General features: G+C 39.8%; 1 protein-coding gene across 1 annotated transcript in view; it reads left to right on the forward strand.

Moving 5' to 3' along the window:
* Dh44 (diuretic hormone 44) overlaps window positions 1–8,064 on the forward strand; it is a 438,509-nt gene extending 430,445 nt beyond the window's left edge. Inside the window, exons 4-6 of the mRNA XM_071586425.1 lie at window positions 4,146–4,315; window positions 7,106–7,441; window positions 7,993–8,064. Coding sequence (XP_071442526.1) covers window positions 4,146–4,315; window positions 7,106–7,441; window positions 7,993–8,064 — 578 coding nt within the window. The remainder of the gene's footprint in view (window positions 1–4,145; window positions 4,316–7,105; window positions 7,442–7,992) is intronic.
* Window positions 8,065–11,417: the final 3,353 nt, after the last annotated feature.

Genomic DNA, 11,417 nt, shown 5'->3' on the forward strand with positions numbered 1-11,417 from the left:
CGTCCTTATTCCCCCAATATAGCGCCTTGCGATTTTTATTTTTTTCCTCAACTAATGAGACACCTCAAAGGGTAATTCATTTTCCTCGGATGATGAGGTGAAGGCAGCCGTCAAGTCATGGATTCGCCGAAAGAGTTTTTCAGTGACAGAATGAAAAAACTTGTTACACGTTGGGAGCAATGTGTTAGCCTTGACGGTGACTATGTTGAAAAATAAGCACATAATTTTGAAACTTTAGAATTGTACTTGAATATTCTTTTCACCCGATCTTGTTATTTGTTTTCGTTTGTAGTCTACAAGAATTTGTGTATTATTTTTCAGCCTACCCTCGTATATACGTGTGTGTGTACGTATATATATATGTATGTGGGTATATGTATATTTATATATGTACATATATATATATATACACATATATATACCCACATACATATATATATATACATATATTATTATCATTATTTAGGTAATCTACCGGTTAAGTTAGGTTTTTGGATTGACACAACTACCAAATAGATATTTTATTACTCCTATATATATATATATATATATATATATATATATATATAAATTGGGAATCAAGAGTTTGGTATGTTGAGGATGACAGCTTGTGTGGTGTAGGTTTTGCTGATGTTTAGTGGCTTTGATGTGAACTGAAGTGGTGAATTTGTTGTTGTGAAGTGAGATGTCAGTATCAAGAAAGGTGATGGTGGAGTCTGAAATGGAAGAGGTGAATTTAACAGTGAAAGACGAATTTGAGGGCCATAAGGAATTATTGAGAAACTTAGAGCCACAACAAAAACAACAAATTCACCACTTCAGTACATATCAAAGCCACTAACCACAAACCAAAACAAAACCACTAACACAATCTGTCATCCTCAACACACGAAACACTTGATTCCTAACTCTCTCTCTATCCGCGGACACCGAATTTGCAACACCACACCCACTCTCAAAAAATACCTCAACAACCTACACCTTGCACTCCACAAACGCGGTTACCCAGAAACGCTCATACAGAATATAATCCACCGCTCCACCCGACCAGACACAGCGCATAAAAACAATCCCACATCTGACGCAGGACTCAACCTTTGCACCACCTATTTCCCCGGATCACACAGACTGAAAACCCTCCTTAAAGAACTGTTTCCAATTTTACATGACAATGACGCGACCTCATCCTTACTACCCCAATGCCCATCTATCGCATACAGACGACCCGCCAATCTCAAAAACCTTCTGAGATCCACCAACCCTTTGGGGCGCCCCCCTGACAAATGTCCCCTACTTGCAACTACCCCCGATGTAAAACATTTCTACTTATCAGATCTACTCCCATCTCCCCACATACCTTCATCGCCCCCTCACCTCGTTCCCACGCTAATTGCCTCTCAACAAAATTATTTATCTTTTGTCATGCAAACATTGCACTTCCTTTTACGTAGGCGAATGCATTACACCCTTATCCGTTCGAATGAATAATCACCGGTACTCCTGCAATTCTGCCTCACTCTCTTCTCTTCCTATCCCTTCACACGCCAATTCCCACAACCTTACATTCGACCAGAGGTTTGCTTTTAGCATCCTAGAATCCCTACCTGATTCAGCCACCAATATAAAGGTGAGAACTCGAGAATCCAACTACATATTAGCTTTCCGATCTTTCAAAAGTCCCACCCTTAACCATCCAGCCATCTTTAATTTCCCTCCCAGCATTCCCTGCTCCACACCTCCCCTGCCTGCCCATACCCCTTTCCACTCTCCAGCATATTTTCAGTCTCACTTGAAGAAGGCCTCTGAGAGGGCCGAATGCTCGAACAATTTACCGGGTGAGTGTCCTATTAAAAGTTGCTATACTATTTGTGTTCAACATATATATTATTATTATTATTAGGTAATCTACCAGTTGAGGCAGGTTTTTGGATGGACGAAATTACTAATTAAAAAATTTGTGGCCCCTAGCAAAACACAACATCCTACTCTACATCGGGTCCATCTTCAGCTCTAAGTACTTTCTTCCTCCCTTCATCATGTCCAACATCCCTATCCTGTTCCTTCCCTTTCCTCGTTTTCCTAACATTCTCCCCTCAATTACAGTCTTCAACATCCCGCTGCCGGTCAAAACCCCCTTCAGCCACTTTTCCTGTCTCCGTAGGATTGCTCCCAACAAACCCCTCTCTTCGCCAACCATACCAAGTACTTCCTCGCTTTTTTTCTTCTCTGTCCATTTCACCTTCTCCATTCTTCTCCACACTCACATTTCAAAAGCCTCCAGTCTACGACTATCCTCCTGCTTCAATGACCAAGTTTCCGCGCCGTACATAGCTACGATCCATATCAAAGTTTTTACGTGTCTTTTCTTAACATCCTTACCCAACGTCCCTCTCATTAACTCCCTCCTCCTTGTGAAAGCCTCTTTGCCTAGCGCAATTCTTCTCCTTACGTCCTTAATACTTTGACTCTGTTGGTACAAAACACTACCGAGATACGTAAACTGTTCTACCTGCTCTAGTTTTTGCCCTCCTATTTTAATGTTAAGCTTAGCCTTTTTTTTCTAAAAAACCGCATAAGTTTGTTTGTTTTTTTAATATTGATTCTCATCCCATACCTTTCACACTGAATTTCCAATTCACTCAGCAATGCTTGCAGCCTCTTGGCTGACTGACAAACTAAAGCTTGGTCATCAGCAAACCTAACTGATTTTACGAATTCCCCGCCCACATTCATTCCTACCTCAAGTTCTTCCCATGCCTCTTTAATCATTTCCTCTGTATACAGGTTGAACAGCAACGGTGATAATGGGCAACCCTGCCTTACACCTCTTCCTAAAACTGCCCATCCGGACTCCCCGTTCCCCACTCCCACCTGTGCAGTCTGAGACATGTACAGGTTGCGGATTAGCCTCCTTTCCCTCCTATCTATTCCTATTTTTTGCAATATACCCATTGGTTTTTCCCAATTCACTCTATCAAACGCTTTTTCAAAATCTACGAAACAGGCAAATACCTCCTGATTGTAATCTATATTCCTCTCGATTAATAATCTCATTACTGCAATGGCATCACGCGTACCTCTCCCCTTCCTAAACCCAAACTGATCATCCCCTAAGTAAACATTCGCCCTACTCTCAACCATTTGTTTATGATCCTGAGAACAACTTTAGCTGCGTGGGATATCAAACTTATTGTCCTGTAGTCCTCACATGACGTGGCCTTTACCTTTTTCGGAATAGTAACTAAAACTGATCTCACAAAGTCTTCCGGCCAGATTCCTTCCTCATAGATACTACGAATCAGCCCATATAGCCTCTTCCTCCCACATTTTCCTAAGCCTTTTAAAAGTTCCGCGGGAATGTTATCCACCCCCACGGCCTTATTTAGTTTCATCTCCCTTAATGCTCTTTCTTTCTGGACCTAAGCTATCTTCCTCTACGTCGTGTTCCTTTTCTATGTCTAACTTTGTTGGTCTAAGCTCTTTACCATACAGTTCTTCTATATATTCCTTCCATCTCTCTTGGATCTTCCCTCTTCCCTTCCTTTCGTCAACTATTACCTTACCCACCTTATCTCTAACTGCAATCGTTGATCTTCCTTTCTTACTTCCTGATAAAGATTTAACTTTGCTGTACAGCGCACCGATTTCACCTTTCCTCTGCAGACTTTCCATATCCTCGCACTGCGTCTTCCACCATGCTTCTTTTGCGTTATTTGTTGCCCGCCTCAATTTATTGTTTAATTCTCTGTACTTCATTTTGCCTAATTCTGTATTTACATTCATCCATCTTTGTAATCATCTCATCCGTGATCCATGGTTTCCTAGTCCTTTTAGCGTTAACGGTTCCAATAGTGTCTTTTGCGGCTTTAGACAACCCTTTCTTAATACTGTCCCATTTTTCTTCGATAGTACTTAGCTCTTTACCATCTTCCATGATTTCCTCTACCGCCTGTTTGTATTCCTTCCTTTTCAAACAATTTAATGCTTCTACATTCTATCTTCTGACTCGCCGCCCCTGCCTTATCTTTTGAAACGGACGCTACATTTCATAACCACAAAATTGTGGTCAGAAATATATATATATGTATTTTTTATATAAATTAAACACACACATTTGTACATATTTTTTCTTTGTGTCGACGTAGCACTCTTGGAGAGCGACCGAATCCGGGGAGGGTCGGTGGGGGGCCCCGGCGCCGAGGAGTGGGAGACCCCCAGGAGCCCCGACCTGTTCCTGCTGACGGAGGTGGGTGACGCCGAGGAGGAAGCAGCCGCGGCGGGGAGCCGAAGGCGAAGGAGGGACGCATCCCAGGAGGTCAGCCACTGCACCCAGCACCCCCCCCCCCCCAACCCTCTGGGTGTGGTTTCAGGTTTGAGGGAAGGGAGATCCCTTGGTACATTTCTTTATGAGTAGGCTAATGCCGACTTCAGCCTTATTTGTCCCCAGCCTTAATCCTTTCCCATCCAGCCGTAATGGCGCAAATGAGCTCAGCTGTCGGTCACCTCCCCTAAAACTAATATATACTATAAATATATATATACATATATCATATATATACACATATGTATGCAGATACATATGGATATATATATATATATATATATATATATATATATATATATATATATATATATATATATATATATATATATATATATATATATATATATATACAATAGCGGAAATAAATTGGTTGAAATGAAATATTCATATATTCGTGGTAAAATTTCAACATTATATCCAAATATTTGTATAGATTCAACGAATATCAAAATAGAAAATTAAAAATTGCCTTGCATTAGGTGACAACAGTTTCACTTCCTCTCCGCTGAAATTGCCTCGGGGCTGACGAGATACCTTTGACTTTTCTCGAGGGGAGAGGGCGTAACTGTTGCCGCCTGAAAATGAACGCATGAGATGGCGATTCCGGAGGAAAAAGCATGCGCCCAGTCTCGAAGCGTCCCCAATGCCAACAGATCGATAAAAACGAGTATGCAACAAGTATGTATGCGACGTTATTTATTAACACTAGCACTTTAAAAAAAACACGTACAACATGCACGGTTTGAGCACTGTAAATTATTAAGAATCGTGTTTAGTGAACGGTTTGGTTCAACTCTTAAAACTGTCGATCATCACAATTGCTGTAATCGTATTTGGTTAATATTTTTAGTTATTATAATACAAAGCATATTTGATAGGAAAGGCCCGTTTTCTTAAATTTAAATATTTGTAGGTCAGAAACAAGTTTCACGTATGTAGTGTTATCTATTGATTCTCTACGAGATCACTAAAGTTATTGTTTCGATTCAACAGCCATTTGCCATTCGATGAATTTGGATAAAAATATCCGTATTTCGACCAGCATAAAGAGCAAAGAATGTGCAGTGCCTGATCGTTTTTGGGTCAGTATCAAAGAGACGAAACCTAGGCTCACCTTAAACCTAGTACGCTATTTCCTCTTCGTGCACTTGAAACAGTGGTGTGGTGCACTACACGCATTTGAGAACGACGAGGAGATCTAGGCCGTCGTTTTCAACTGGTTTAATTACCATGGGGCAAGCATCTATGCTGAGGGATTAAAGAGACTGGCGTAGCTTTACGAAAAGTGCTTAGAGGTAAACGGTGTTTATATAGAAAATAAAGTAGGTTTGCAGGAATGTAAAACCGGGAATAAAAACTTTTACCATGGTACATATATTTTAATTACCGTTTAATTTTCGCATATGCCTTGAAGTAGAGAGCCAAGATTTTGTTATTAAGGTTTTGAAATAAACAATTGTCTTTAAATGGAAACTGAAGGCCAGTGAAAGGATAAGGGAAATTTTTCGCAGTTTTTGTGGATAAACATTCCACACAAAACTTTGAAATTATAAGTCGCAATATTTCCTAAGGTCCAAACAAGGATAAGAGAGAGTGTGACCTGTCCAATTCCTCATTATTTCATTGTTTTATGTGACACCGAGAAACAATATCTGTTAGCTGCAGTGGGAGATTAGGTTGGCCTTGAACATATTGGGAAGCACATCTTCTGCACCAAGTCCAAAATGGCGCAGCAGGTCACAAGGACGTGACCTGCTACATCATGGTGAAGTAAGAATCAAATTGAGATTTTTCGCCGATGGAACGGTCATCTAGATATTATTTGTCTATTCGTCTACCCACCCACACTTCAAAAGCCTTTAAAGGAGTGCATTAGATATAGAGTAATTCTGATTGTCCATTTACGGCACCCTCCAATTCGGGAAATCAGAAATTAAAAGTGGACGCTATACTCAAAGACTTAAAAAAAACTTTTTCCCATGTACCACTAAAATTAACTCTTGCCCATAAGTAGCATATATGACAAATCAAGGAATTTAGTTTGTTTTATTCATTCCGATCATCAGCAAAACCACTGATTTATACAATTATTTCAGGTGATACGAAAGTACGATAGCCTCTGATGTTCTGCAGGGAAGCGCATTCCGTCTCCTATTTCTCATTGACACAAATGCCATTAAATGGAAAGCAACAGGCAACATTAGCCTATTTACTGATTGTAAAGTCATCTAATTAGTAATTGATCAAAACAATCAATCAACCTCTGTCTTTCGTCATCGCCATAATTAGTTCTTGCTATCAAAAATGGTGCCTTTAGCTTTATCTGAAGCGTGAGAACTGAAAACAATGAATCTGACCACACAACATGCAACAAAATATTTTTAACAAAATTCAGCAATTAAGTTCAGAGAAAGAAGGCGGTAAACACTTAGAAAACCTAGAGATTCAGAGAGTCGCGAGTAAGATAATAATATTTCAAAATCAGTGACATGATCGAACGAAGCTTCATATTTCATTTACCTCACGGTTCCTCATCGCCTGCCTTTAGATACTTCAAAACAATTATTTGTGACTAAATGTAACTCGTAGTTGAGGTGTTTTTGCAATGATTTCAATATCGGAATAAAATGAAATGGCTATCGGGGTAGGTAGGCTTTCTTCGTAGGACTTTCCTTGTTTTGATGTTAATTTCCGCCCAAGTTGATTGAAAGCAAGTGGGCGTTGTGTGTGGCGGGCCCGATCCTTAGGCGGGCGAGTGAAGCATTGGCTCTGCCCCTACAGGCGCACCGCACGAAGAGGAGCGGGGGTTTCGCGTCGGGGGGGTCAAGGATCCGCACCGGGGGCAACGGCGGTGGCTTCGCGGGTTCCTCCGGCATGCGCGTGGGCGGGGGAGCCTGGGGGCCGGGGCGCCTGGGGCCGCAGATGGGCGGGCGCATGAGCGAGGGCCCGTCTCTCTCCATCGTCAACCCGCTGGACGTGCTGCGGCAGAGGCTGCTGCTGGAGATAGCGAGGCGGCGGATGCGCGAGTCGGAGGACCAGATCCAGGCCAACCGGGAACTCCTGAAGAGCATCGGGAAGCGGGAGGCTGGCCGAGAGGGGGACGACGAGGACACCCGGGTAACGCCCTTGCTCACGCCTCAACGACCCTTGAAGGCACTGGATGCCGTGCGAGGCGTGTTGCTTGTCATGTTATCTTTATTAGTATTATTTTTATTAAACACTTCGCCTCTTAAGGAAGGTTTCTGCTGGAAATACCTAATGAATATCTTGTCTCTCCCAACAAATTAATCTCTCTTGCCTCTGCATGATTTCTCCCATCAATCCCCTCTCCTCCCCCACCATACCCAGCATCTCTTCGTCTGTTGTCATTACTGCTTGCTTCGCCTTCTACATCCTTCTTGACACGTACATCTTAAAAGCCTCCAATCTAAATCTATCATCCTGCTTCAATGACTCATTTGCTCACCTCACTCACCCATTTACCTCATGTTCTTCTAATTAGTGACCTTATTATTGTCTTTCTCCTTTCTGAAATCAGTCTGATTATCCTCTAATTAACCATTTGGCCTCATTTCCATTCTTTCGTCGATAATTCAAAGTACAACCCCTACTGCTTGCAAAATCAAACATATTACCCCATTGCCCTCTCACATGTTTGTGGTCCCCAGTTCTGGGATGTGAATACACATGGAAGAAAACAATTGATAGCGATGGGGGACTGGAATGCGGAGGTGAAATGAGAGATGGGAGTGAGGTAAAAGAAAACAGTTTAGCATAAGGAATGGCTGTGGGGAGAAAGCTGTAGTGTTTGACTGAATAAATATGCTTATTTGGTTTAACACACAGTTTGAACACCACCCAAGACATCGGTACACCTGAAAAATATCCCAGAATACAGGGAGACTTCAGTTAAATTAAATTAGGGTTATGCATAGATTTAGGAACAGCATGATCAACTCACAGTTTTCCAAGTGCAGGTCTTGATCTACATTTAAGGCTCATGGGATGTAATGTTAAATTTAACTGATTGAGGAAGGGGAAGAGTTAAAGGATAAGAAATTTAGAATACTCACCTGTATGGAAAAGGAAGAACAGGAAGATACTGCTGATACAATTCTGAGCTAGGATAATTGGATGGGTGGAGAAGACGATAGATGGGAATTAATGAAAGGTAGTGGTGAATGAAACAATTGGAATGGTATAGAGAAAAAGAGAAGAAACCATGGGAAGATGAATGAGAGATGGAAATGAAAGAATGTGAACACAGAATTAGGAAGATGAAAGTATATAGTATTAATGAATAAATGGAGGCAATAAATCAAAAGCGCAAAGTAAGCATGGTAGAAAGTGCAAGGATATGAAGAGTTACCAGAGACGGGGTGGAATGGACAAAATGGGCCACACAAAATGGTGGAGAAACTGCTAAGATGCTACACATGAAAATTAGCCTACCATTTTAGAGATCCAATTGTTAAAATATTGATCTAAGATGAAAATAGTTTGACAAATTGGGAAGAATACACAGACATGTGGGTAGTATATGGTAAAGATATTAGGCAGTAAGTTTGAATATAGAAAGGGAATACGATGTTGATAAGGATAGCATGTGATCAAGAGTGCTGCACTGCAATGTATAATAATCATTACAGGAAATGAAATTGAAGAAGGCTGTGAGCATTGATTATTCCCCTGCAGAACGACTCAAGAATTTAGGAAAGTTGAGAAGGATGAGTTTTTGTGGGTTCATTGATAGATTTCCCAATTATGGGAAAGAAATTTTGCTGGAAAAAGTTGTTAGATAAGTACTGATTTAATCCTAAAAAAAAGGGAAGGACTACAAGAATAGTATTTGAGGACTACAAGACACTGGGTTGATTTCACATGCGGCAAAGTTATTACTTAGGATCATAAATAAGTGGCTGGAGAAGAGAACAAATTAGTACTTAAGTGAAGATGTTAGGGTTTAGAGATGGGAGGGAAAAGCATGATGCCAGTGCAGTAATGAGCCACTAATAGAAAGGAATATACAGTGCACATAAGACGTACTCATATACTTCATAGATTTTGAAAAAGTGTTCAACAGCATATATGGAGTACAATTAATGAGCATTTTGTGTAAAATAATGGTAGACAGAAGGGATAGACAACTTACTCAGAGTTGGCACATGCACCTGACTGCAAAGGTTTGGACAACAAATAGGGAGGTAGGATGAATAGGGCTGGGCAGTGAAGTAAGACAAGGATGCCCACTATTATCTGTTCTTTTCAATATAGCAGTACAGGAAGGGGAAGGAAGCATGGGGAGGGCTTCGTCTAGCGGTGAAAGGAGGTGGGGAACTTTTCTAAACGATGAGACTGGCACGTTATTACGCATTAATTGGCTAGTCAGACTAGGGATTAGAATCATTACTTCAGGAATATTTCAGGTAATATTTCAGGATCAGCATGATGATGAGATGAGACCAATCATAAAAAAGCAAAGGCAGTGAGATTCTCAAAAAATAGGAAGGTTAAATCAAACACTAAAGTTGGACATATTTCATTCAAATATTCTCAATGGATTAATAAAGTAAGTAAACCCCATCACATCATTTTTATGTCATATATTGAAACCAATATTCGCCATTTAAATTTGGAAGGTAGGATTTACATGATGCATATGTAAAATATATAACTACACCTCTTATCCTGCAACCATGCCAGATGTTGATGCAACAGTATCCCCAATATCTTTATATTTTGTATGCATGCTGATATTGGTGTGCTGTCTGGGATTTTTTCCTCTCAGTATTAAATGCCCAAATTTCTAAAATATTGCATTATAATACTGCACTGTAATATTTCATTTACTGCAGACATTCACTGCTTGAATGCTTCAATGGTAAAACCTTTTTTAAAACTCTAGCCTGCTGATCAGGCTATAAATGTCACATTCACCCTGTATATTCTGATACTCATCCCATCTCGTTACAAGTCTTCGATAGTCGGCAGCAAGGAAGCCATTGTTTGTCAACACAGCCAATGAATAAACTGTATGGCCTACGGCATCATCATTTTCATAACGTTGGCAACACAAATGATTTTAGGGACCTGAACAGATGAAAATCACTGGGGAGAGGGGTTAAGATGGGACTGTGGACAATGGATGTTCCAAGCATTCCCAATGAAATGTTTGTAAAAGCTCCTGCATTTGTCTTGCTGGCATTTGTGACTCCTTTGACTAACCCTCATATAAAGCATATTAATTGCTTGAAAGGTTTTACATTGCCTTTAAAATTCCTGTAGAAGGACTGAAATTGACTCCTTTTTCATAAATGGACACAGACATTTATGACATCAAATTGCATGGTGATTTCTTTGTCTATTAACTTTCCAAAGAATAAAACTTTATTTTTCATTAGCTATCTGTTACTATTTTGATTTTGTAATGAACTATATGATTTGGGATATAATTGGAATATTTTTGAGTACATATTTATGGCAAAAATGTCAAAATCTACATTATGATTGTACAAATTTTCAATGCGAACAATTTCTATTCTTGAATATCTAAACGAAAACAATTGCACATAGATTTAAAGAAATATTATTTACCATGGAATTGCCAAGCATTTTCCTTTAAGAATCTTTAGAAAATTGAAGAAATGTCCCTTGACAATGGTATTCTCCAATTCAGGATGGAGGATTGCAAATGAAGTGGCTCACTGACACACACTAGCATTTTTATCACCTCCCCACCATTTGCTGTAATACTCCATCACTATATTTCCCTAGTTTTAGAAAGTTTCTCTTTTTTTCAAGCATATTAAATTGCCTTCATGTCGAGAATTTCATGTTTCTTTGAGCATACAGTCAATCATCAGTGTTGATGATATTTACTGGCAAACTTTTAAAAATATTAATTTTGTAAACTGCCCCTGCAAATATGTATCGAACATTTAAAAAAAAATCAAATCTAATAATTATGTTGTAGTATTTATTACTGCCTTCCATATGTATAATATTTAATTTATCAACATTAATTAGGGTCAATAGGTCATCTGAACCTACAATGCTTCTCTATTGTATGATGATTTCCGAGTTCATGCCAACA

Source organism: Hetaerina americana, unplaced genomic scaffold (assembly GCF_022747635.1).
Source record: "Hetaerina americana unplaced genomic scaffold, ioHetAmer1.1.p SCAF_22, whole genome shotgun sequence".
Taxonomy (NCBI): domain Eukaryota; kingdom Metazoa; phylum Arthropoda; class Insecta; order Odonata; family Calopterygidae; genus Hetaerina; species Hetaerina americana.